The sequence below is a fragment of the Scyliorhinus canicula genome, chromosome 8 (genome assembly GCF_902713615.1).
Source record: "Scyliorhinus canicula chromosome 8, sScyCan1.1, whole genome shotgun sequence".
Classification (NCBI taxonomy): Eukaryota; Metazoa; Chordata; class Chondrichthyes; order Carcharhiniformes; family Scyliorhinidae; genus Scyliorhinus; species Scyliorhinus canicula.
In genome coordinates, this window is record NC_052153.1 from 166,278,415 (window position 1) to 166,306,259 (window position 27,845).

At 46.0% G+C, this 27,845-nt stretch overlaps 1 protein-coding gene across 2 annotated transcripts in view; it reads right to left on the bottom strand.

Annotated features, from left to right (window-relative positions):
* The window catches only part of snx25 (sorting nexin 25), a 326,114-nt gene that overhangs the window by 38,482 nt on the left and 259,787 nt on the right, over positions 1-27,845 (bottom strand). For both annotated transcript variants that reach the window (XM_038805657.1, XM_038805656.1), the window contains exons 10-13: positions 20,500-20,775; positions 18,412-18,576; positions 15,107-15,238; positions 1,921-2,058 (exon numbers count right to left, since the gene is read on the bottom strand). In XM_038805657.1, coding sequence (XP_038661585.1) covers positions 1,921-2,058; positions 15,107-15,238; positions 18,412-18,576; positions 20,500-20,775 — 711 coding nt within the window. The remainder of the gene's footprint in view (positions 1-1,920; positions 2,059-15,106; positions 15,239-18,411; positions 18,577-20,499; positions 20,776-27,845) is intronic.

Here is a 27,845-nt window from a genome sequence, read left to right on the forward strand (position 1 = left end):
TTCTGATGCGTCGCGCCCCCACCGGAGGTGGGATTCTCCATCCCACCAGCCGGCCAATGGGGTTTCCCACTATGGGCAGCCCCATGCCGTCAGAAAATCCCCGGCTGTGGGTGTGCTGCCGCCCATTGTCTTTAAACTTAGTAATTAGGTCACGGGATTTGAGTGGGATAAAGATGATGTGGTAATGGGACGGGCCAAGACTGTGGCAGCCACTTTGGAGTTAGTTCTCTGGAAGTTGGGTTGAACAACAGATTCTGCAGAAGGCTGTAAGAGATTCAGCATTAATCGGACAGGGTCTCTCTCTCTCTCTCTTCACGCAGTCCCTCAAAAGATCTTTCTATCCAAAGATCGGCAAGTAACCTTGTGTTTACTAACTTTATTTAAAAATGGGTTTTGACCTGTGATGGGTTTTATTTGATTCAAGATAAAGAAGGCAGCGGGGGGGGGGGGGGGGGGGGGGGGGGGGGGGGGGTAGATTTAGAATATCCAATTCTATTTTTTCCAATTAAGGGGCCATTGAGCTTGGCCGATCCACCTACCCTACACATCTGTGGGTTGTGGGGGTGAAACCCACACAGACACGGGGAGAATATGCAAACTCCCCACGGACTGTGACCCGGGGCTGGGATCAAACCTGGGACCTCGGCGCCGTGAGGCAGCAGTGCTAACCACTGCGCCACCCAGCAGTTAGGAGTTGACGTGTTTCACTTTATCGTTAAGCATTGTTTAAACTGGTAATTGTAAGCTACATTTCTGAGCTGTTAAGGTAGTTTAATACTGTGATAATAATGAGGTTTGTTTAATGTACCAGATCCCTATTTGTGCATGGAATCACTCTTGGAGCGACGTATCCTTTCTTCACAGTTTTACAAATTAAAAAGTGATTGGGGTTCCTGTCCAGCATCCTAGCAAATGTTGGGGTCTGGTCTGGGATCGCAATAATAGATACAAGGGAGGGGGGGGATTATATTCAAGTTCTAAAGTCAGGTCAGAGAAGAGTCACAAGCCTGATGTCAGGGGTCCACGTTATTCAGAAAACCCAGTGAAATGAATCCCCGATAGGAGGCAACCAAGAGGTGATCCCAAAGAATACAAGATACAAAAGGAGGCATACAAACGGCAAAACTATTGTACTGCTTTTAGCTAATAAAGGAGGCAAAACAAAGCTGCGTTTGTAAACTTTGTACCAAAGATAACGGGAGTTATTATGATTAAATGTTGGTTGTACACAGATTGATTGAAGGTGGTGGTTAATTTTGTTCTACCACATTATAGTAAAGTAATAGAGCTGAAAGACAAACTGTACTTCTCATTTAATAAGCAGAACTATTTGATGAAGAATAGCCACATCAGAAGCATACAAGGATACTATTAATTCCTCAATCCTTGGACAGTTATGGACATGATACTGACAAGAGTCCTGCCAATACAATATAACGCAATATTAAAAACATGGATGCAACATGAATACAGAAGAATCCACTCAGAACAGCCTTTCTGACTCATCCTCCATTGTCACTCATTCTCTGCCTTGTTCAGGATCTCCAGACAAGAAATTTGACAATGTCCAAGTCAGTGAGAATGAAAAGGGAGCAGGAATATCCTAATGTGATGATGTCATCAGCACACAGCTTTCTAGTCAATACCGGCAAGGAGAAGCACATGGATGAAAAATAGTAAGGGAGGGCAGCGATCAACCCTTGGAGGACACTATGGAATGGTAAGTGTATGGGAATATGGAGAAAAAAAATCATAAATGGCCACGATTAGCGAGATAAAAATGGAACCAAGTGAGTGCAGTTCCATTCAACTGAACGATGGAAGGGAGGCTTTACAGGTGGATGCTGTGCTCAACCGTGTCAAAGGCTGCAAACAGGTCGCAAAGGATGAGGAAAGGTAGCTGGTCTTTGTCACAGGTACCTCACAGAGCTTCCGATGTAGCATCTGGAACTCGCTTAGCTTCCTCGTAACTGTCCAGCCGTCACGTTCGGGATCAGACGGACTCAGTTGGACCATGACTGAGTAGCAGGGCATTTGCTCCCCATTCTCTTCCACAACCTGCCCAAGAAAAGGAATGAACAAGCTGACAATATGCAAATACAATTCAGCAAAAAAAAAAATCAAAACAATTAGCATTTTCCCTTTGCATTAAACTGTGCATCTACATAAGAAGAATGCACTCTTGCGGGAAACTCAGCACAATTTTAGGATGGTCACAAGTGATTCAGTGCAGCCCGTTCTCGCACTGATTTCCAGACACGATGTCTGTTTTGTTGCTCACTTTTTAGCAACAATTTATTTTAATAAAGTCCTAAAGACATTGAAAATGTCAGGTTCTGAGACACCAGAACGGAATGAAAAATCACTTGTCCTAGAAATGGGCAATTTCATTTGTAATAGAGCACTGATCAGCGGAATACTGTATTTTCAAACACGCAAAGGACACATTCTCCCACCAGTAAAAAGGTGGAAATTAGTCAGTATTTCATCAACTCAGCAGCCGTGTGCTGAATTCACTATAAAATCTAAAGTTACCGACCAATTCTTATAACCAATGAGCTTTAATAGATCAGATGGTTTAATATTTTATCTGATTGTTTTGCTTCTTTTTTTTTAAAACTTCTTCTTCTCAGGCAGTCCCTCAGGATTGTGGATGACTTCCTCCCACTCCAGTTCAATGGCCGATCAGTCCAATGTGAGATCTGTAGACTGCCACATGTGGAGGAGCTAGTGCTTGAAGGGTTGGGTAGATGGGCTGTTTGACACTCTCTCTGATGCTTTACCTCCACCGCTGCTTGCTCCCGATGCAGTGCCTCAATGTGTTTGTTGCCTTCCCGAGCGAATGGTCACTCACAAGGCAGGGGCTCATCAGTATGCTTGACCTCTTCAAAAGATGCTTTGTGAACATCCCTAAAGCGCTTCTGTTGTCCTCTGGAGTCTCCTACTGTGAGTGAGTTTTGAGTATAGCTGTTGCTTCCAGTGTTCAGTGTCAGGCACACAAGCATGACCTGCTCAGCGGAGCAAGTTTCTGAGTGATTAACATGTTGACTAGGGAGAGGGCACCACTGTTGTGCTGCTTTTGTTGCCACTGGGTTTGGAGGACCATGCAAAGGCACCACTGGTGATATTTCACCCGTGCTTTGAGGTGCCTGCTGTAGGTTGTCCAAGTCTCTGAATATTTAGGATTGTGAGAATAACTACTGCCCAGTAAACCATGACCTTGGTCTCGGGTTTGGGATTCTGGTCCTCCAAGGCTCTTTTCTTCAAATGACCAATTATTGAATTTTGTTGTCTGTCTGCCTTTATCATGAGTAGGTTTCTAGGGATGGCAATTGGTTCATATTTTCCAGGATCTCACCACTGATCTTAATCGATGCCGGAGAGGCATTGTGCTGTGGGAGCTGGTTGGAAGAGGTCTTTAGTTTTCCAAATGTTCAGTGAAAGACCCATTTTGTTACATACTTTGGAGTAGGATCGACAATGACTTGGAGCTCAGTTACAGCGCCACAGCTGACAATACACTGTCATCTCTACAGTCCCAAAACTTGCTGTTCGGGAGCATCAACTATCCAGAAATCTTTTGATCAGACCCAAGCATTCCTTCCACATCATTGGCAACACTTCAATACGGCACTTGGGTAGCGGAAACATGGGAAATACAGCATTTTGGAAAGTAAGGCAATTTGTATCACTGCTTTATAAAGTTTTATGCTTCAGGTAAATATTTACATTTATGGCGCTGTACATTTCACACATTTGCTATGACGACGTTCCATAAGTCTGAAATCCAGAAATGAGCTTGTTCCAAGCATTCCAGATTGGAGAGGTTACAGTGCAATTCGTATGTTGAAACTTGCAAAAAGCAGTAGAAATTTTTTTTTGTTTGTTTTAAATAATTTTTATTCAAATTTTCCAACAACAAATTTTATCCCAACAAAGACAACAGAAAAAAAAAACCCAGAAACCCCTCCCCCCCCAATACAAAGCAATAAATTAACAACAAGAATGAATAATAAACATAGAACCGTAAGAACACCCCCCCATAGCCGAGCCAAAGGTCCCCCCCCCCCCCCCCCCCCCCCGGTTGCTGCTGAAGTTGACCACCCTCTAACACTCCGCCAGGAAATCAAGAAATGGCTGCCACCGCCGAAAGAACCCTTTCACCGACCCCCTCAGGGCAAACTTGACCCTCTCCAGTTTAATGAACCCAGCCATGTCACTGATCCAGGATTCCGGGCTCGGGGGCCTCGTGTCCCTCCACTGTAACAGGATCCTGCACCGGGCTACTAGGGACGCAAAGGCCAGGATACCGGCCTCTCTCACCTCCTGTACACCAGGCTCCGATGCCACCCCAAAAATAGCGAGCCCCCAGCCCGGTTCCACCCTGGAACCAACCACCCTGGAAAAGGTCCCTGCCACCCCCTTCCAGAAACCCTCCAGCGCTGGACACGCCCAGAACATATGGGTGTGATTCGCTGGGCTTCCCGAACACCTCCCACACCTGTCCTCACCCCCAAAGAACCGGCTCAGCCTGGTCCCAGTCATATGCGCCCTGTGCAGCACCTTTAGCTGAATTAAACTAAGCCGTGCGCAAGATGAGGAAGAATTCACCCTCCCTAATGTGTCCACCCACGTCCCCTCGTCAACCGCCTCCTCCAGCTCCTCCTCCCACTTCGCTTTCAGATCCTCCACCGAGGCCTCTTCCCCCTCCTGCATCACCTGATAAATTGCAGAGATCCTGCCTTCACCGACCCACATCCCCGAGAGCACCCTATCCTGAACCCCCCCCCCCTTGGCGGCAATAGCGGAAACTCCGCCACCTGCCGCCTAACAAACGCCCTAATCTGCATATACCTGAAGGTGTTCCCTGGGGGAAGATCCCACTTCCCCATCAACTCCTCTAGGGTGGCAAACTTCCCGTCGAGGAAGAGGTCCCTCATCCGCCTGATACCTGCCCTATGTCAGCTCAAAAACCCTCCATCTATCCTCCCTGGTACAAACCGGTGGTTCCCCCGTATCGGGGTCCAAACTGAGGCCTTCACCTCGCCCCTATGACGTCTCCACTGACCCCAGATTTTGAGGGTAGCTACCACTACTGGACTCGTAGAGTACCTTGCCGGGGGGAGTGGCAGCGGGGCCGTCACCAGCGCCCCCAAACTTGTGCCCACACAGGACGCTGCCTCCATCCTCTTCCATGCAGCTCCCTCCCCCTCCATCACCCACCTACGAATCATTGCCACATTCGCGGCCCAGTAATACCCACACAGGTTGGGCAACGGCAGCCCACCCACCTCCCTGCCTCGCTCCAAGAATACCCTCCTCACTCTCGGGGTCATCTGCGCCCACACGAACCCCAAGATGCTCCTATTCACCCTCCTAAAGAAAGCCTTCGGAATCATGATGGGTAAACACTGGAAAGGAAACAAAAACCTCGGGAGCACCGTCATCTTAACCGACTGGACCCTGCCCACTAGGGAGAGTGGCAACACATCCCACCTCCTAAACTCCTCCTCCATCTGCTCCACCAGCCTCATAAAATTTAACCTATGCAGGGCCTCCCAGCTCCTGGCTATCTGGACTCCCAAGTACCTGAAGCTCCTTTCTGCCCTCTTCAACGGAAGCTCCCCTATCTCACTCCTGGTCCCCCATGTGCACCACAAACAATTCACTCTTCCCCACGTTGAGCTTATAGCCAGAGAAGTCACCAAACTCCCCCAGGATCCTCATCACCTCTGGCATCCCCCCCGCCGGATCCGCAATGTACAGCAGTAAATCGTCCGCGTACAGCGACAGCCGGTGCTCCCCCCCCACCTCACAATCCCCCTCCAGTTCCTCAATTCCCTCAGTGCCATGGCCAGGGGTTCAATCGCTAACGCGAAGAGCTGGGGAGACAAGGGGCACATCCCCTGCCTTTCCCCCGGGACAGCCGAATTTCCTCCGACCTCCTCCCATTCGTCACCACACTTGCCACCGGAGCACTGTCCAGTAGCCTCACCCAACTAATGAAGCCCTCACTAAACCCAAATCTCCTCAACACCTCCCACAGGTAACTCCACTCCACCTTATCAAAGGCTTTCTCCGCATCCATCGATGCCACTATTTCCGCCTCCCCGTCCATCGCCGACATCATTATAACTGTTGGAACCAACAATTCTATGGACACGTGCTTGTAGGATTAGAATAGCGGTTTTAATATACTTACAACAGAGCCAGCCTGTTAGCCGTTGAACTTTCGGTGAACTGGCCGGCTGACCCTGTGGCACTGATCTTTATACAGCAGCTCCCGGGGGAGGAGTCCTGGGCGGAGCCAAGGGAGAAGTCCCGTACAACTCTCGAGCATTCCCAGAGCTACTCCCCCTGGAGGACAGGTAGTGCAACTGCACTTACAATATAGGCACATGTATATACAGGTTATTATCCGGTGTGAATCACATTCACCACAATAACATTAAGAAGCCGCCGCACGTTGACATTCAGCTGCCTCCCCTTCACAGGCCATGTTTGGTCCTCGTGGATGACCTACGGAATTACATCCTCCACCCTCCTGGACAGTATCTTGGCCAACAGCTTCGCGTCCACGTTGAGGAACGAGATCGGCCTGTAAGACCCACACTGGAGGGGGTCCTTATCCCGCTTCAAAATCATAGAAATTAGTGCTCTGGATATAGTCGGGGGCAAAACCCCCCCCCTCCCTCGCCTCATTCAGGGTCCTCACTAACAACGGGCTGAGCATGTCTGAGAACTTCTTATAGAACTCCACCGGGAACCCGTCAGGCCCCGGTGCCTTCCCTGACTGCATGCTCCTCAACGCCTCGATCAGCTCCTCCAACTCGATTGGGGCCCCCAGACCCTCCACCCGCTTCTCCCCCACTCTCGGAAACTCCAACTTATCCAGAAAGCGGCCCATCCCTAGGGGGCACCTAAAGGTACAGCTCCTCATTAAAGGACCTAAACACCCCATTGATGTCCCTTGCACTCCGCACCAGATTTCCTCCTACATCTCTAACTCCCCCTATTTCCCTCGCTTCCTCCCGCTTCCAGAGCTGGTGGGCCAGCATCCGACTTGCCTTCTCCCCATACTCATATACCGCCTCCTGCGCCCTCCTCCACTGCGCCTCCGCCTACGGGGTGGTCAATATATCAGACTCCACTTGGAGACTACGACGCTTCCTCAAAAGCCCCTCTTCCGGGGCATCTGCATACCTCCTGTCTACCCTTACCATTTCTTCCACCAACCTCTCCCTCTCAAACTTCTCCCCCCTCTCCCTGTGTGCCCTAATAGAAATCAGCTCCCCTCTGACCACCGCCTTAAACGCCTCCCAGACCACCCCTTCTCGCACCTCCCCATTGTCATTAGCTTCCAAATACCCCTCCATGCACCTACGGACCCGCCCGCATACTTCCTCCTCCGACAGAAGCCCCACATCTAACCTCCACAGCAGGCATTGATCCTTCCCCTCCCCCAGCTCCAGGTCCACCGAATGCGGAGCGTGGTCTGAAATGACTATTGCCGAGTACTCCACCCCTACCACCCTCGGATTAGCGCCCTGCTAAGGACAAAGAAATCGATCTGGGAATAAGCCTTGTGGACATGGGAGAAAAACGAGAACTCCCTACCTCCCGGCCTCAGAAACCTCCAAGGGTCTACCCCTCCCATCTGGTCCATGAACCCCCTCAGCACTGTGGCCGCCGCCGACCTCGAACGATCCAGAGCCGGGTCCAGCACAGTATTAAAATCTCCTCCCAATATCAAGCCCCCCCGTCTCCAGGTCTGGAATCCGGCTCAGCAGACGCCGGATGAAGCCTGCATCGTCCCAGTTGGGGGCGTACACATTAACCAGTAAAACCCGCTCACCTTGAAGCCTACCACTCACCATTACGTATCTGCTACAGCTATCTGCCACCACACTTGACGCCACAAACGACAAGCTCTTTCCAACCAAAATCGCCACCCCCCGGTTCCTCACAACTAGCCCCGAATGGAACACTTGTCCAACCCACCCTTTTCTCAGCCTCACCTGACCCACCACCTTAAGGTGCGTCTCCTGGAGCATAGCCACGTCCGCCCCCAGCCCCTTCAAGTGCGCCAACACCCGGGCCCGCTTCACCGGACCATTCAGCCCCCTCACATTCCATGTGACCAGCCGAATCGGGGAAAAAGCAGTAGAAAAATGTTGCAATGTTTGCAATCACTGCAGCCTTGAAATTTTACATGGGTTGTAGAAATTGCTAAATTATGGTTACATGATTTCAATCTGATATCAGACGTCAGCTGATATCACTGCTCCTCGGAGCCACACTAGAAAGGACAAATCTACATTTTTTTTTTTTTATAAATGTTTTTATTCAGTTTTCATATTTTATATTGAACAAATTACAAATTGTTAGGAGAGAAAAAAAACAAAAAAAACAAACAAACACGCAAAAATTAACATACATATTTACAGGTAAGCATCTTCGTAGTAGTAACTGCGCCCCCCCCCCCCCCCCCCCCAACATGTTTATTTAGTTTGGTTTTGGGCCTTAGCTAGCCATCAAACCCCCGTACCGAACCTGTAGCCCCCCCCCCCCCTCCCGCTACCTTCCCCCGACTATTCTTCCTCTTGTACATTGGCCACAAATAGGTCCCGGAACAGTTGCATGAATGGCTCCCACGTTCTGTGGAAGCCGTCGTCCGACCCTCGGATGGCAAATTTGATTTTCTCCATTTGGAGAGATTCCGAGAGGTCGGACAGCCAGTCCGCAGCTCTGGGCGGTGCTGCTGACCGCCAGCCAAACAGGATTCTACGGCGGGCGATCAGGGAGGCAAAGGCAAGGGCGTCCGCCCTCCTCCCCAGGAATAGATCTGGCTGTTCTGAAACCCCGAAGACCGCCACTATCGGGCATGGCTCCACCCTCACTCCCACCACTTTGGACATAACCTCGAAGAAGGCTGTCCAGTACTCCACGAGTCTGGGGCAAGACCAGAACATGTGGGCGTGGTGGCCGGGCCTCTTTGGCACCGTTCACATCTGTCTTCCACCTCCGGGAAGAACCTACTCATACGGGTTCTTGTTAAGTGGGCTCTATGTACCACTTTTAGTTGCGTCAGGCTGAGCCTTGCGCACGTGGAGGTGGAGTTGACCCTATTGCAGTGCTTCGCTCCAGAGTCCCCACCCTATCTCCATCCCCAGGTCGTCCTCCCATTTCCTTCTTGTTGCGTCCAGTACGGTGTCGTCCCTATCTACCAGTCGGTCATACATGTCACTACAGTTCCCTTTCTCTAAGATACTTGCGTCCAGTAGGTCTTCCAGTAGTGTCTGTCGTGGCGGTTGTGGGTACGTCCTTGTCTCCTTTCGTAGGAAGTTTTTGAGCTGCAGGTACCGTAGCTCGTTCCCCCTAGCTAGCTGAAATTTCTCTGTCAGTTCGTCCAGTGTTGCGATCCTGTCGTCCGTGTATAGGTCCCTGACTGTCAGTGTCCCCCCGTCCTGCCTCCACCTTTTGAAGGTGGCGCCAGTCAGTGCTGGTTTGAACCTATGGTTGTTGCAGATGGGAGCCCTGTTCGACATTTTGGTCAGGCCAAGTTGCTGCCGCAGTTGGTTCCAGGATTGGAGGGTGGCTGTCACCACTGGGCTGCTGGAGTGTTTTTTGGGTGGGGATGGGAGTGCTGCCGTGGCGGGGCCCGGAGGGAGGTTCCCATGCAGGAGGCCTCCTCCGCACGCACCCACTCAGCTTCTGGCTCCTGGATCCATCCCCTTACTCGCTCGGCTGTTGCTGCCCAGTGGTAGAATTGTAGATTCGGGAGGGCTAGCCCTCCCTGGTTTTTGTTTTTTGTAAGACCTTCTTTGGGATCCTAGTATTTTTACCCCCCCATACGAACGCCATGATGAGTTTGTCCAGCGCTTTGAAAAAGGCCTTGGGGATGTAGATCGGAATGGATCTAAACAGGAAGAGGAACCTGGGCAGTACGTTCATTTTGATCGTCTGAACTCTCCCCGCGAGGGAGAGCGGGAGAAATCTACATTTATAACCACACCTTTCATGGACTCAAGACATTCCAAAGCATTTGAAGTGCAGTCACTTTTGTCATTAAGGGAAATTTGGTGATTAATTGATGGTCGCACTTACAGCAACAAGCAGATAACCCATTTTAGCAATGTTATTTGATGCATGAATGTTGACCAAGTTACTACACAAAGAGATGAACACTTACAGCAATCTGCTCAGAATTAAACTCCTTTTGGCTGTCTTTTCAGCTGTAAACATATCCCTCTGCTTTATAGAAAAATATCTGGTGCTAGATTAATAATTATGGAAAAGTGTTGGGAGACCAAATTGCAAAATGAGAGTCCCAACAGTAACTGGAAGAGTTCACAGCTGTATGAAATCTGTAAAATAACTACAATCACAGTTAGCTTAGTAACCAGATCATTCAACAGGATCAGGACATCAATTACCCAGAGATCGCGATTTTAATTATAACACAAAGCTTCTTACATTTCTCAGCTAAAAGGAAAAAAAGCATTATTCCATGACAACTTCAAATACACGCAATATTCTTTGATGATAGTTTAGCACTATCTAGGTTGGAACTTTGTGTCATAATATCCACTCATGTATATAATGAGGTGCAGACAGGCAGTGATTGACACACAGGATGACCAGTAAGCATACAACACAGTGCAGCCAATCACCAGACAGGACACTACCACTATAAAGCCAGAGGGCACTAGGTTTCCCGCTCTCTCTGGGCCCAGCCACTGAGACAGTCAGAGTCCACGAGCTAGCAAGTGCAAACACCATGCGGTAGCTAGTAAGTCTGGTCAGGCTACTGCTAGGTCTCCTGTCAGTTCAGTATAGTGTCGACCCACAGCTGAATATGTTTATCAGTTCTATTGTTGAATAAAACAGTGTTGGATCTTCTCCAGTGTTAGACGTCTGTTTCCAGCTTCCCTGCATCGAGTGCAGTCCACATCGAACCGACCTGCCTGACACATCACTTTGCGCTTCTCTTCATTGTTCCTTCATTTGGGAGAATAGCCTATGGCAAAATCTCAATATTTAGAGTCTATGATTTTAGTGCAGAAACTCATACTTCCAAGGATTTTCTTTTGGTACTACTCTCTTGTTTGCTGTGAATCAAGTGGAATGGTCCCATTTTTAGAATTCATTTCCTCTATAGGCTGGATCAGGTAAAGAATACAAAGTGTTCCTCTCCAAAGGAAGCCAAGGTCCCACTAAAACAGCCATCAACAGAAGTGTACCAGTTAAAACTATACGCAGCTGGAGAACATGTAACATTTCTCTTGATCCGTACTGGCTACAGATTCTCTTTGGATTATTGTTGAGCTCTGTACACCTGCAGGTTAAGATCACAAAATTGCCTCATTAATGGCAAACCTCACCTCAGTTGTATAAAAGGAAAGGTCTGGTAATTAAACACTTCAAATGACCTCTGGAATATAGTGTAAAGTCTGATACTTAAGTACTCCTGGGATCCTCCCAGGAACCTCCTTGAAAACCTATGTTTCACAGGGAATTTTGTAGTTCACTAGGACTTATACAAGGAATTAGTTCAATTAGAACAATGCTCAACTGCACTGACACAAATTAAAGTAGCCTTTAAAATGTAAGTAATGTAATTTTACTGCTTTACGTTTAGTACTTGTTAACACGACTGGTAAATATCATTTCCAATCCGTCAACCCCACTGTCAGGAAATAACATAGAACATAGAAAATAGAACAGTACAGCACAGGACAGGCCCTTTGGCCCTCGATGTTGTGCCGAGCCTTGTCCGAAACCAAGATCAAACTATCCCATGTGCCTACCCAAACATATCCCACAATAAATCATATCTCCGGAGCAGTTTTTCTTCCAGGTACTGAACCAACTCTGGCTTTAATTTGGTGATTCAACCAGCCCCCACTGCGTCCTTTGACAATTATTACATTCACTCCTTCTGCATAAAGTCATGCTGTGGAGATGCCGGCGTTGGACTGGGGTGAGTGAGCACAGTAAGAAATCTTACATCACCAGGTTAAAGTCCAACAGGTTTGTTTCAAATCACTAGCTTTTGGAGCACTGCTCCTTCCTCAGGTGATTTGAAACAAACCTGTTGGACTTTAAAGTGGTGTTGTAAGACTTCTTACTGCATAAAGTCATTACACGTCAACGGATTTTTACACCTTTTATTCTAAATTGGAAGGTCTCCATTATTTAAGTTGCCTTCCAAATTCTAGTAAGTTAGCACTACACGCGTTTATCTGAATCATCATAGAAAAAACATTCTGCCAGATTTGCAATACCTCTCCACCTGCTTTATACATTACGTATTTTACAGTATTAGTGTCACATCATGAAATCCACAGAAACATTACTTCTGAAGCCTGAGGGAAGCTGGATTTGGATTAAATGTCACGTGTACCGAGATACAGTGAAAAAGCATTGTTCTGCATACAGTCCAGGCAGATCATTCCATACATGTAAAACATAGGACATACGATAAATGCACAATGCAAATACATAGGCATAGACATCGGGTTAAGCATACAGAGTGCAGTACTACTCAGTAGAGAAGATGCACGAAGAGATCAGTTCAGTCCATAAGGGGGTCATGCAGGAGTCTGGTAACAGTGGGGAAGAAGCTGTTTTTGAATCTGTTGGTGCGCGTTCTCAGACTTCTCTATCTCCTGCCCGATGGAAGAGGTTGAAGAGAGAATAGCCGGGGTGGGATGGGTCTTTCATTATGCTGCCCACTTTCCCAAGGCAGTGGGAGGTGTAGATAGAATCAATGGACGAGAGGCGGGTTTGTGTGATGGACGGTTGTGTTCACGACCCTGTCAGCATTTCAATTGACACTCACTCCCCAGCAGCCTGCTCAGAGTGAAGTTGAAACTTCACCAAAAGTCTCCTTGTGCTGATTTAAGATGCAAAACGCGTAGAAAAATTATACTGTTGCTGCTGGTGCATGAAGGGCAGTATTTGGCACTGCTGCCTCATGAATGGATAAATCCTAAATCAAAACACCCAAGATCTATTGTCAGCAACTGAACATATATAAAAATAATGGGATCATTAACTTGGCCGTGAGAGGTGGGTTCAACACTCCACTGTACATCTGTACTGCCCACAAAAAGCAGGTTAGACACGCCCACCTTAAATAGTACAGAGCAGTATAGCTCCCACCATTGTTGCAAAATTACAAATGAGCACTCCATTTCCAGTAAAATGTAACATAACATCACTAAAATTAACATTTGCACGCGATTCATTATGAATCACAGAACTAACGCGCGTAATAAATGTGGCATTCAGTCTCTGTAAATTCGACATCAAAGTTATATGCCAAACACTATACCAATCAGTGCTCCAGCAATGAGAAAATACAGCACCATTAAGTGGGTCAGAGGCCAAATTCTGCATGCCATTAGCATTTGCTCACAGGCTTTAAACATGATCGATTGGAACAGCTCGTCTGAGAGAATGAAAAAGGAAAGTTCCTCTATTAATTACATATCAACTTAGTGTCCCTTAGCACAGGGAGCTATACCAGTTTCATCCATCCTGCCATCAACAACTGATAACAATCACCTATCCACACAGAAAGGATTGCATAAATGTAGGCAGCTAATTTTATGTAATGGATGCACCGGTAAATACAAACCGAACAATAGAACATTACAACGCAGTACAGGCCCTTTGTCTCTCAATGTTGCGCCGACCTGTGAAACCAATCTAAAGCCCATCTACACTATTCCATTATCATCCATATGTTTATCCAATGACCATTTAAATGCCCCTAATGTTGGCGAGTCCACTACTTTACTCGCTGAGTAAAGAACCTACCTCTGACATCTGTCCGATATCTATCTCCCCTCAAATTAAAGCTATGTCCCCTCGTGCTAGCCATCACCATCCGAGGAAAAAGGCTCTCACTGTCCACCCTATCTAATCCTCTGATCATCTTGTATGCCTCTATTAAGTCACCTCTTAACCTTCTTCTCTCTAACGAAAACAGCCTCAAGTCCCTCAGCCTTTCCTCATAAGATCTTCCCTTCATACCAGGCAATGTCCTGGTAAATCTCCTCTGCACCCTTTCCAAAGCTTCCACATCCTTGCTATAATGCGGTGACCAGAACTGTATGCAATACTCCAAATGCGGCCACACCAGGGTTTTGTACAGCTGCAACATGACCTCATGCTCCAAAACTCAATCCCTCTATCAATAAAAGCTAACACACTGTACGCTTTCTTAACAACCCTATCAACCTGGGTGGCAACTTTCAGGGATCTATGTACATGGACACCGAGATCTCTCTGCTCATCCACACTACCAAGAATCTTACCATTAGCCCAGTACTCTGTTTTCCTGTTACTCCTTCCAAAATGAATCACCTCACACTTTTCTGCATTAAACTCCATTTGCCACTTCTCAGCCCAGTTCTGCAGCTTATCTATGTTCTCTATAACCTGCAACATCCTTCCGCACTGTCCACAACTTCACCGACTTTAGTGTCATCTGCAAATTTACTCACCCATCCTTCTACGCCCTCATCCAGGTCATTTATAAAAATAACAAACAGCAGTGGCTCCAAAACAGATCCTTGTGGTACACCACTAGTAACTGGACACCAGTCTGAACATTTCCCATCAACCATCACCCTCTGTCTTCTTTCAGCTAGCCAATTTCTGATCCAAACCGCTAAATCACCCTCAATCCCATGCCTCCGTATTGTCTGCAATAGCCTACCGTGGGGAACCTTATCAAACGCTTTACTGAAATCCATATACACCACATCAACTGTTTTACCCTCGTCCACCTGTTTGGTCACCTTCTCAAAGAACTCAATAAGGTTTGTGAGGCACGGCCTACCCTTCACAAAACAGTGTTGACTATACCTAATCAAATTATTCCTTTCTAGATGATTATAAATCCTATCTCTTATAATCCTTTCCAAGACTTTGCCCACAACAGAAGTAAAGCTCACTGGTCTATAGTTACCGAAGTTGTCTCTACTCCCTTTCTTGAACTCATAGTACAGCTCTTAACTTTTATTAACTGACGGTCAATCGATGAGAAATAAGACAGGAGCAGTGACATGAATCTGCACTGTGGGTGACCTACCTCACTACTGCTAATGGTGGCTTTCCACTGCCCAAGGTTTTCACACCACCAGTCCGTCCGGACAATATGCTGCTGGAGGTCATCATGTTCTTTCTCCATCGTAGAGATCTCATCCTTTAGCTTTGTAACTATCTGAGAGATGGATAAATATTGGCAGCATTATTTTGCAGGGTTAGAGAACTTAACCGGATAGGATATAAAAACTGGATTCTAAATTGTTCTCCAATAAAAAAAATTGAATGGGACTGCTTCTCAATATCTATTTGGATGGCAATACGAGGTGAAGCTACCAGTTTTCAAGCAGAGAGAGATCATTTCACATCAACTTCAAATATCCAATTTACAATATTCTCAATGGAGTTTTATAGATTTAAAATATGGTAGAAAAGTCAGCAAGTTTGCTTCCTCTCCAGCTCAGCTATGAATAAGTTGATCCATTATCTTCCTCAACTCAGTCATCTTCTGATGAAGATGATTTTCTTTTAGAAACACAACATTTATGGTTTGCAAGGAGGCCATTGAGCTCAACGGACCTCTGCAACCTGAAAAATGACCATCAAGCCTAATCCCATTTTACAGCCCTTGGTCCATAGTCCTGTAGGTTATGGCACTTTAACCACACATCAATGCTTCTTTCCATCTACTCTGCCCAGACCCTTCATTGTTTTGAACCATTCTATCAAATCTCCCTTAAAACGTTCTCTTCTTCAGGAAGAATGGCCCCAGATTCTCCAATCTATCCATATAACGGACATCACTCATCCCTGGAAACACTCATAAATCTTTTCTGCACCCTCTCTAATCCCCTCACGTCCTTCCGAAAGTGCAGTGCCTGGAATGTGAAACAGTACTCCAGCCCAACCAGTGTTTTAAACAAAGTTCATCATAATGTCCTTGCTTTTGTATTCCATGCAAAACTACTAACAGCCAGATGGTGAAGGAGATGACCAAAAGGCAATCTTTAATCAGTTTTAGATTTATTCACAGAGTGAGACATTATAAATGTATAGCTCTCAACGCTACAACCAGTGATAATGTCTTTTTTTAAATCTAGTTATCTCCACGTGAGATGGCAGACGGGTTGTAATTAAATGTTGCATCCCGAATACAGCACCTCCAACAGTACAGCACTCCCTCAGTTCTGCTCTGGAAGTGTCAGCCTAGATTTTGTCATCAAATTTCTGGAGTAGGCTGTGAACTCATGATCTTCTAACTCTGAGGCAGGTGTGTTGCAGTGGTCCCAGTACCGAGGCCAAGGTAAACGGGTAGCATCCCTTCATACTTTTTCGACAAGTCAAATATAAAATTAACTAAAGGTGACCCCACTTTTAAAGGCGCTTTCCCACCAGCTGCCATGGTGGGATTTGAACCTAGGTTCCCACAGACTTAGCCTGGCCTCTGGCCCAAAGACATTAGCAATACACCATCATCGTCTCCAGTACTTTGGATGATGGGTAGAGGAAAATATGCACAACTTCAATTGTAGTGTCTGTATATAGGCACAAGTAATTCTCTGACGAGTGCCCTCCACCTGTACAAACTTAACCTTAATTTATACAATTAACATGTTGTACCTCGATTTATAAAGCCAAGAATACCATCTACTTTTTTTAACTACTTTCTCAAGCTGCCCTGCGACCTTCTATTTTACTGCAGAAATGTATCCTTTACTTCCTATTGCCTGCTCCTTGTTCTCCCTACCAAAACATATCATTTAACATTTCTCTGCGTTAAATTTCATCTCCATGTGTCCGCTCATTCCACCAGCCTGTCAATACCTTCAAAGTCTTGTCACTATCCTCCTCATAGTTCACAATACTTTCAAGCTTTGTATCATCTACAAATTTTGAAATTACACCCTGTGCACCCAAATCTACATGATTAATACAGAGCAAGAAAAGCAGTGGTCCCTGTACCGACTCCAGGGTAACCCCACTGTAAACCCTTCTTCAGTTCAAAAAACAACCTTACACCACTACTCTGAAGAAGTCATACGGACACCAAAACATTAACTCTGCTTCCCTTTCAGGTATTGCCAGTCCCGTTGAACTCTTCCAGCAATTCCTGTTTTTTTGTTTACCATTACTCTGTTTCCGCACTCAGCAAATTTCTTATCCATGTTGCCACTGTCCTTTTATTTCATGGGCTTTAACTTTGCTGTCAGTTCTATTATGTGGCACTTCATCAAAACAACTTTTGGAAGTCCATTTACACCATATGAATCCCATTAACCTCATCAAAAAACTTAATCAAGTTAATTAAACAGAGTTGCTTTTCTGTGCTGGCCTTTCTTAATTAATCCGCGTTCTCCTTGGGAAATGAGATGTAAAATAATTCTGGCCAATTGCCCTCTGTGAAGTTCTTCTCGCATCAGAGACCACACTGCTGCTAGCAGCATTAAGGAGAGCTACTTCTATACTGAGAAAAATTGCAATCATGAGTTAGTGAGACAGTCTATGGTGGTACAGTGGTTAGCACTGCTGCCTCACAGCACCAGGGACCCGGTTTCAATGCCGACTTGGCTTACTGTCACGTTCTCCCCGTGTCTGCGTGGGTTTCCTCTGGCGCTCTGGTTTCCTCCCACGGTCCAAAGATGTGCACGTTAAGTGAGGTTACAGGGATAGGGCGGGGGAATGGACCTAGGCACGGCGATCTTTCAGAGGGTCGGTGCAGACTCAATGGGCCAAATGGCCTCCTTCTGCACTGCAGGGATTCTATGTGGGATTCCCAGGTATTCTAGGTATTCCCTATGCAGGGATTCCCAGGTATTCTAATGAGTGACCACAAACTAAATGTGTCCAAAACTGAGCAAATACATTTGCATTTGGGCGTGTGAATTCAATAAAAGTAATAATCACTTATTGTCACAAGTGATTATTATTATTATTGAATTCACACAGACAGAGATTGTTAGGTTTTTTTTACTCGGGAAGATGATCATGGAAGTCAGATCAGCAGTGGTCGAATGGAGTTGAGGTACAGTTCAGTCATAACTTAATTAAATGGCCAAACAGGTTTGAGGAACTGATGGCTACTCTTTTTCTCATATTCATATGAAGTCCATTCTGAATCATTTTAAATTTATGCTCCATGTGCATTTAAGCAACCAAAAGGACTATACATTGTGGTAACGGTTGGTAACTGTATGGTCGTTACATATTAACTCAAAGATCACACAAACAAAATGCATCCTAAAACACTTGTACAAACCAACTGAAAGATTCACAGCAATAAAATTCCCAACAGAGCAGAAAGCACCCAGGAATGTCACAAACACGACTGAGCACCTGGACTCTGAATCATACCTTTCTGTCAGGTTTTGGTGAATTCTGGATGGAGCCCAGAGCTTGCCTCTTATATTCTAGTTTCTCATTTAACTGTCGTAGTTTGTTCACAGCGTAGCTGGCCTGCTCATTAATTCCATTGCTCCCTTCATCCAAGACTTCCTCACCACTCTCACAAACCTGGTTCTGGAAGAAAGAGTGATGTGGGTTTAGTGGAAAGTTAAATACCGTATCCGCGGCAAGCCATTATTCATGGTCAATTTGTGGAATCAACATTAACAAATGTCACCTGGTTGCTTCATAAACATCAGCTTTTGACTCATGATGATGATTTTTAACCTCACCTGTGATACTTGCCACCAAATATCAGCCTGAAGCTGATGTTTTTCATCACATCTGGACACCATGACCGGATGACTGAAAGTAGTGGAGCAGTCTGACATTGGGAGCCCCCTGCCTCGTGGCACCACAGTTACAGAGACCTCTGTTTGCGATGCTACGCTGTTTGCTAAGTAACCCACTGAGAAGGCAGCTGTGTGGATTTGTACTGAACAGAATCTAGATCCTTTCTTTCTCTTGCCTTCAGTACCTCACCTCAGAATCCATTATTCACAGGTTTCAGCAGCAAATATCAGCTGCCGGCTGAATAATGAGTCATCCAACCAATTTAGATCATGTCCTGATTTGAAGTCCAGATGCAAGTACAATCCTAATGCAGGTCAATGAACAGGTCCATCTGAATTCCCAAGCCCTACTTTGAGGTGGAGGTCAGCGAACGTAGCACAGACAAGGGATCTAAAACACCAATCACAATAACCCGGAAATCACACAATCTCCAGGTTTTGAGATGGCTCAATGTCTGAGCATAAGCAGCTCTTGGTGTACATGTAGTCAACTTTCCTGTGGTTAACATCGCAGCCTCACGGCGCCGAGGTCCCAGGTTCGATCCCGGTTCTGGGTCACTGTCCGTGTGGAGTTTGAACATTCTCCCCGTGTTTGCGTGGGTTTTGACCCAACAACCCAAAGATGTGCCCGGTAGGTAGATTGGACATGCTAAATTGACCCTTAATTGGTAAAAATGAATTGGGTACTCTAAATTTATTAATAAAAAACTTGCAGCGAATGAAAGAATTCAGCCTTTCCACGAAGAGCAACATCTGTCTATATGTAAAAGCAAACCTTTAACACCTTTACTAGACACCTTCTTATCCAGTTTTTAACCAGTTGTGCTTTGGAGATGACCACCTGAGGACTGATATATAAAACTGAATTGAAAATACCATTGTTCTAGTTCCACGTGCTAAAACAAAGGCAGGCTGTGGCACATGCAAATAGTCTGGAAGCCCTCAAGTTAAACAGCCTACACAAACTGCATGTTGACCAGGTATTCATGTGTATAAATTAATCCAAGCCATTTTTTGCCAACTTCCAACATTCATGGAGAAATAGCCACAAATTATCTCAGTGTAAGATGACCTACATTAACTATGGCCAACTGTGATACTATATTTTGTACACTAACCAGATGTATCCACTATACCTGATCATCTGCATAACCACATCCTACATCCATATTCCATCATGTATAGTAACTGCGGTCATTCTCTATCCCTTTACACATACATGTAGCACAGACAATTTCAACACTTCATCATCTACATTAATAATAACCAATTATTACAATGTATCATCTACATCAAGCCAACCTTTATCTAAAGAGCTCAAAATAAATTTCCTGATACCCTTCGCCAACCTTCATATATGTTTGGGAATCATTAAGTGCTATGTATTAATGTCCTGTTTCCACTGGCAAACAAGAGTCAACAGCACACAGTCAGGCATCCCAATTTGAGTGACACTTTAAAAATAAAATGTGGATCCCCTTAAAACTCAGAATGTCAAACTGATCATAACCACTTCCCCAAAGACCACATTCAACAATTGCTGTTGCTTTACTGAAGGTGCCAATACATCTGCTTCAGAAGCTCTAGTTTTGTCCCGCACCCAATCTGAAGCTTCCAAATATATTATTCCCTTCACTACACGGGCAATAAAGTAAAAAAGCAAGCAGGTGATTCACATTAGAAGGTATGTGAAAACATATCTTACCACATCATCGCGGTTGTCAGGGCTGGATTGTAAAGTGCTCTTTTCTTCTTCCCTCCTAACAAGTCTTTCATATAAGTCACTTACAAGGAATGATGGGTAATAGCGCTCTTTAAGAGTCTCATAAACATCGCTCTGTATTTTGGTGAAGACGTCAGTTCCTTTATTACCCACAAGGCTTTGTTGGATTTCTTTATAAAGTGCCTTCTCCACAGGAATTTCCCGGCTTTCCACAAAATAATTCTGGTAGATTTCACCGACTAATTGAGGTATTTCAGTCTGAATGGATAAAAGCAGAAATTATAGCTATATAATGCACTGAGCTATGTACCGCTCAATATCCAATGTTACACTCAATCGAAGAATGGAACTGTGGTTATGGTGTAATTCCATGGAACCTACCATTCCAGTCTTTGATAGACAGTATGAATATCTAATTTTATGAATCACGTGTCTTAGGAATATAACCTTAACTTGGGAATTTAAATTTTTAAATGAAAACTCCTGAGTTGAGAAGCTGGTAAACGAACCTGCAATTCCAGTTACTGGATGGCCTATGTTTATTTAGGACGGTCAGAGCTGGAAGTAGAAAAGTCTGACACGATGGGTGACCATTCTCTGGGTTTTGTGATGGAGACAGAAAATCTACAGTTGTCTCAATGGCCTAAATTTAGCGTATACTGTGCACATGCAATCAGATGGTCCAGAAGCTGCCACAATCTCTGCTTCGGGCCGCCTTTGCAACTGACATGCAATTTTACACTGGGTTGGCCAATTACGAGCAAGCTAGCATGAAATTCAGCTGGACATAGGCTCAGCACTTCCAGCGGGAGCTTGTTGGGAACCGGATCGAATACGGACCCAGCGAGGGCAGAGACAGCTCCCTGAAGGTTGACAGGAGTTGGTGAGGAGCCCCAGCGAGCTGTCGAGGAGAGCATCTGGCAGGAGTTATGGTCTCAACACCCATCTGGGCCCACCATCTGAGAGGGCAATGCCAAGGGCTTGATGGACAAGCATCTGCAGTAGAGTCAATGAGTGTCAGGCAGCCATCCTGATGTCACGGGATGGCAAGAAGGCACCAAAGAAGACTTGAGCTGAGGTGGCAGCCGAGGTCAGTGGGCGCCACACCTGGATCCAGGTTCAATGATCTTCGGCACTCGGAATGGGCGCGTACCAAGTTTGCATGACCCTGTGTGGAGAAATTTGGAAAGGTGGCCATCCTTAGTGGCACTCAGGGGTGTAGGAACGGAGTAACTGAAGGCAGGAAAACCTGCACCCATTAAGACTAGGAGATGACATCAGAAATGCTGGGTCCATCCAAGAGTCTGGTGTGCAAAGATGACGGGAATTTCAAAAGTGTTACACGGGGGTGGAGGGTTTGCGAGAACATAGTACGGTGGTGCAGATGGAGGGTGCAGTAATTAATGAAGTCATAATGCCACTGAGCACTCACAAACGAGTGAAGGGGTCACTAACTTATTGAGCCCTAGCAAATGTGACATGGGCGCCCCTGAGCCTGAGTGCAAGCGTGCAATAAAGTCATCAAGTCACAGAAAGGCAGATATGTCAGGGGAAAATAAAAGTTCAGTGGGCAGAAGCAGGACAGGCAGAAACTACAAACAATGTGAGGTCATTCTACCTCACATAAGGACTCCCATACAAGAGTCCACAGTTATTCAGCAATTACGAAGCCACCATAGTGCCATTGATATCGGTCTAACCCAGCTGCCTAGCACGGATGGTGACTAGGTGATGTTATTCATTTGTGCGATGTGGACGTAGCTAGCTAGGCCATCATTTATTGTCACTCCCTAATTGCCCTCGAGAAGGTAGTGGTGAGCTGCCTTCTTGAACTGCTGCAGTGCGTTTGGTGTAGGTATATCCACAGTGCCATTAGGGAAGGAGATCCAGAAGCTTGACCCAGCGACGGTGGAGGAACAACGATATCTTTCCGAGTCAGGATGGTGAAAGACTTGAATGGGAACTTCCAGGGGTTCCCATGGTTCTGTTCCCCTTGTCCTTCTAGATGGTAATGGTTTTGGGATTATGGAGCATGGGTGAATTCCTGCAGTATATCTTGAGGCTATTCAGTAAGGCCCCGCTTTCTCAACCTTGCCTCTCACTTGAGGTGCGGTGATCCTCAGGTTAAATCATCATCAGTCAGCTCTCCTCCTCAAAGAGGCAAGCAACCTATGGACATCTGGGACTACGGTGACTTTACCTTTTACCTTTACACACTGCTGCTACTGTTCGCCAGTGGTGGGATTGTATGTTTGTGGATATGTGCCATTCACGCTGCCTATGTTCTGGATGGTGTCAAGTTTTTTTGGAGTGTTATTGGAGCTGCACTCATCCAGGCAAGTTCCTTCACAGTCCTTTTTTCTTTATAAATTTAAAGTACCCAATTCATTTTTTTTCCAATTAAGGGGCAATTTAGCGTGTTCAATCCACCTAGCCTGCACATCTTTGGGTTGTGGGGGTGAAACCCACGCAAACACGGGGAGAATGTGCAAACTCCACACAGACAGTGACCCAGAGCCAGGATCGAACCTGGCACCTCGGCGCAGTGAGGCAGCAGGGCTAACCCACTGTACCACTGCACTGCCCTTCCATCACACTTGTGCCTTCTAGATGGTGGGCTGAATTGGGGAGTCAGGAGGTGAATTTCCTGCCACAGGATTCCTAGTCTCTGACCTGCTCTTGTAGTCACAGTATTTATGTGGCTTGTTCAGTTCAGTTCCAAGTCAATGGTAACCCCCAGGATGTTGATAGTGTAGGATTCAGTGATGGTAATGCCATTGAATGTCATGGGGCTGTGGTTAAATTCTTCCTTGCTGGAAATTGTCATTCCCCGACACTCGTGTGGCACTTTCCACTTGTCAGCCCAAGCCTGGATATTGTACAGTTCTTGCTACATTTGGACATGAACTACTTCAGTATCTGAGGATTCGCGAATGGTGCTGAACATGTGTACAGTCATCAGTGAACATCCCCACTTCTGACTTTATGATGGAAAGAAAAACATTAATGAAGCAGCTGAAGATAGTTGTGCCCAGGACACTATCCTGAGGAACTCCTGTAGTGATGACCTGGAACAATGATTGACCTCCAACAACCACAACCATCTTTCTCTGTGCCGGGTATGATGACTCCAAGCAGTGGAGAGTTTTCACCCTGATTCCTGTTAATTCCAGTTTTGGTAGGGCTCCTTGATGCCACACTCGGTCAGATGCTGCCTTGATGTCAGCTCACTCTCAACTTACCTCTGGTGTTCAGCTTTTTTGCCCATGTTTGCACAAGGCTCTAATGAAGTCAGGAGCTGAGTGATCCTGACGTGACCCAAACTGAGCGTCAGTGAGTAGGTTAATGCAAACAAAAGTGTCACTTGATAGCATTGTTGTTGACCTCTTACATCAATTTACTGATGACTGAGAATACATTGGGGGGTAATTGGCTGGGTTGAATGTGTTCTGTTCCTTGTGTACATGACACACTTGGGCACTTTTCCACATTGCCAGTAGTTGTCAGTGTTGTAGTTGTACTGGAACAGTTTGGCTAGTGGTTCGCAGTACTGAAGCACAGGTCCTCAGTACTATTGCTGGAATACTGTCAGGGCCCATAGTAGTATCCAGAGCCTTCAGTGGTTTCTTGCTGTCACATGGAATGAATTAAATTGGCTGAAGACAGACATCTGTGATGCTGGCAACCTCCGAAGGAAGCTGAGATGGCTCATTCATTCGACACTACTGGCTGGATTGTTGAAAATGCTTCAGCCTCATCTTTTGAACTGATGTGCTGGGTTCCCCCATCTTTGAGGATGGGGTATTTGTTGAGCCCCCTCATCTCCATTGAGCTTTTCTTACATGGAATTGTGGGCATTGCTGGCTGGGCATTTCTTGCCCTTGAACTGAGTAGTTTCCTAGGCCATTTCAAGGAGCATTTAAGAGTCAACCATATTGCTGTGGGTCCGGAATTACATGCAGGCCAGATCAGGTAAGGATGGCAGATTTCCTTCACCTAAAGCAGATCAATGAACCTGAGGGGTTTCATGGTCATCATTAGACCTTTCAATTCCAGATTTTTATTGAATTTAAATTGCATCATCTGCCATGATGGGATTGGAACCCAGGTCCCCAGAGCATTACCCCCAGGTCTATGGATTACTAGTCCAGTGACAATCCACCCTGGATTACTAGTCCAGTGACAATACCACTACGCCATCATCTAATTGTCCACCACCATTCACGACTGGACTACTGAGCTTAGATCTAATCCATCAGTTGTGGAATCACTTAGCTCTGTCTATTACTTGCTGCCTTTGCTGTTCGGCACACAAGTAATCCTGTGCTGTAGCTTTATCAGGTTGATGCCCCATTTTTAGATATGCTTGGTGCTGCATCTGGCATGAATTCTTTCACTCTTGTTTGAACTTGGGTTGATCCCCAGGCTTGGTGGTAATGTCAGAGTGGGAGATATACTGGGCCATTAGGTTACAGATTGTGGTTGAGTACAATCCTGCTGCTGCAGGATAATAATTTTTATTAGTGTTACAAGTAGGCTTACATTGAAATGAAGTTACTGTAAAAATGTGAAGACGGGACTCAGTCTCAACAAGGACTGTGCGGAGGTCACTCCTACTAATACTGTCATGGACAGATGCACCTGCAGCAGGCAAGCTGGAGAGGATGAGGTCTTATGTTTTTTCTTCTTGTTGGTTCCCTCACCACCTGTTGCAGACCCAATCTAACATTTATGTCCTTTAGGACTTGGCCAGCTCGGTCAGTAGTGATGCCACCCAGCCACTCTTGGTGATGGACAGTGAAACACCACGCAGAATACACTCTGTGCCCTGGTAACCCTCAGTATTTCCTCCAAGTGGTGTTCAACATGGAGGAGTTTTGGTAATCAGCAGGAGGCTTCCTTGCCCATGTTTGGCCTGATGTCATGTGACTTCATGTGGTCTGGAATCGATGTTGACAACTCCCAGGGCATCTAACACCCTCCTGATTGTATATTCATCGAGTCTCTGACCACTCTTCTGTCTCTGTCCTAAGATACCGGAGTGAGTCATGAGCAAACTTGTTAACAATACCCTTTTGTCACCCAGCAGAGAGCCATGAACAGCTTTGGCACCTGTGTGTTGCAGAATGTATGCAACATGGGGGCTGCCTGGGTACCTTGCACAGACTTGAAGAATCTGGGTCCTGTGGGCGACTTACTATTTGCATGTTCACAGAGTGGTGACCCTTCATATTCACAAAGGCAGCTGACCACCCCACTGGAGCCTTGGTAGCCACTTGAGTAGAATCTATAGCACTCTGAATACGGGGGAACCCTGCAATAGCTGTGAAGCCTCTGGCTCGCTCAGCCTGGCTGGCTTGGTCTGTCTGGTAACGAATCAGAACCATCTGAATAGAGAACCAGTTACATGCTTTACACCGCTATGGACAGCTTATTGGGACACTCCACTCCGATCCCCCCCCCTACAAACCTCAGGAATGATCAGAACGCATCAAAACTGAGAGCCACTGGCAATGGCCGTCCGTCGGAGGTGATCTCCAGCCCAATCATGTGGCACAATTATGTCACGCTATCCCTAGAGAGGTGGAGCCTCCTGCGGCACTGGACCTCAGACATGTTGAAGTGGGGGGGGGTGGGGGGCAAGGTGGCACATTGGTTAGCACAGCTGCCTCACGGCGCCGAGGACCCGGGTTCGATCCCGGCTCTGGGTTACTGTCCATGTGGAGTTTGCACATTCTCCTAGTGTTTGCAAGGGTCTCATCCCCACAACCCAAAGATGTGCAGGGTAGGTGGATTGGCTACATTAAATTGCCCCTTAATTGGGAAAAAAAGAATTGGGTACTTTAGATTAAAACAAATCGAAAGATTTACGTTAAGGTAGCTGGATCGCTGCCTATACACTTTACAAGCAGGATAATGGCATCTTCTGCAGTGTTGTCTGCCTTGCTGTCCTGCTGGTCGTGCACCCTGTGACTGCTCCTCTTGTCCCATAGCTCTCTCTCCCTCTGATGCTGCCTGCAGACACCTGGCCTCCATTCGCATCTGCCCCTCTTTTCTTCCTCAGAGGAGGTACCCCTAGCAGAGTACACCAGCCCCCATCTGCTGAACTACAGATGGCACTGGCCCGTGCACTGAAATGCGCCATTGCTGTGGAGATAGATTGTGAGGAGGTTTTTTTTCTTGGTTTTGGGTTTTACCTGCGTTATTTCCCACACAGAAGGCAGTTGATCCAACCCAGCTTTGAGACAAGCAGAAAGAAAATCTACTGCGAGCTGAGCTGTAGTTCAGTAGCAGAGGGCTATGAAAAAGCAAGAGTGTTTTGTGATTTGAAGTCATGAGGAGCTATTAGGAAGGTGACCAATGTTAGGTTTTAAGGAGCTTCATAAAGGAGGAGACACAGGCAGAAAGGCTTAGGAAGAGAATTCCTGAGCCTATGGCCGAGCTAGCTGAAAGCACGTTCAGCAATAACGTAATAGCAATACCAAGGCAAATCTACTGAAAGTGCTTCGAGCCTACATTATAACAGTCGGATCGCGCTTAGTTATAAATCCAAACATTTTTTGTTTTAAAATGCATATCACTGACCTATAGTCTGAAACTTAAAAACAAGTACCTGGCCTCCAACCACCACAGGAATTGATAATTAATTAGGAAGCTCTGGATTCCCACAAGTAGTACTTTGACAATTAGCCTTAAATAGGAACAAGTCAGATAATCAGATACGCTTCATAATCATGGACTATCCATCAGCAACACCAGAGGAAATCGGCTGGAATGTTATAGAATAATAAAAAATAGAAATCAATTTAGATACAAGATTTATTCTGTGGACAGGAGAAAAATTTAATCTCTCTTACCTCTTGGCTGAAACTCACGACCGAGGTGATGAATTGCATCAATTTTGAGCAGGCATTTAAAAAAATCTACACAACCAAAACGCTGTGAACGCTGGAAATCTGAAATAAAAACAAAAAATGCTGAGAATACTCAGTAGGTCGCGAAGAATCTGTGGAGAGAGAAACTGAGTTAATGTTTCAGGTCGATGACCTTTCAGAACTGCCCAGGTGAAAGGTCAGAAACCTGAAACATTAACCCTTTCTCTCACCACAGATGCTGCCAGACCTGCTGTATTTTTCAGCATTTTCTGTTTTTTTTTTCCTTGTAGAGAAGTTAGAAATCAAATTGCTCCTCACTATCTATGAGTGAAATATTTGGATTTTGTACAGTCATGACGACAGTCATCTCACTAGTCCAGTAAGTGCCATCAATTGCTGATGGTCGCCAGGTCAGGAGTGGCCAGTTTTTCATTAATAGGAACACTATTAAAC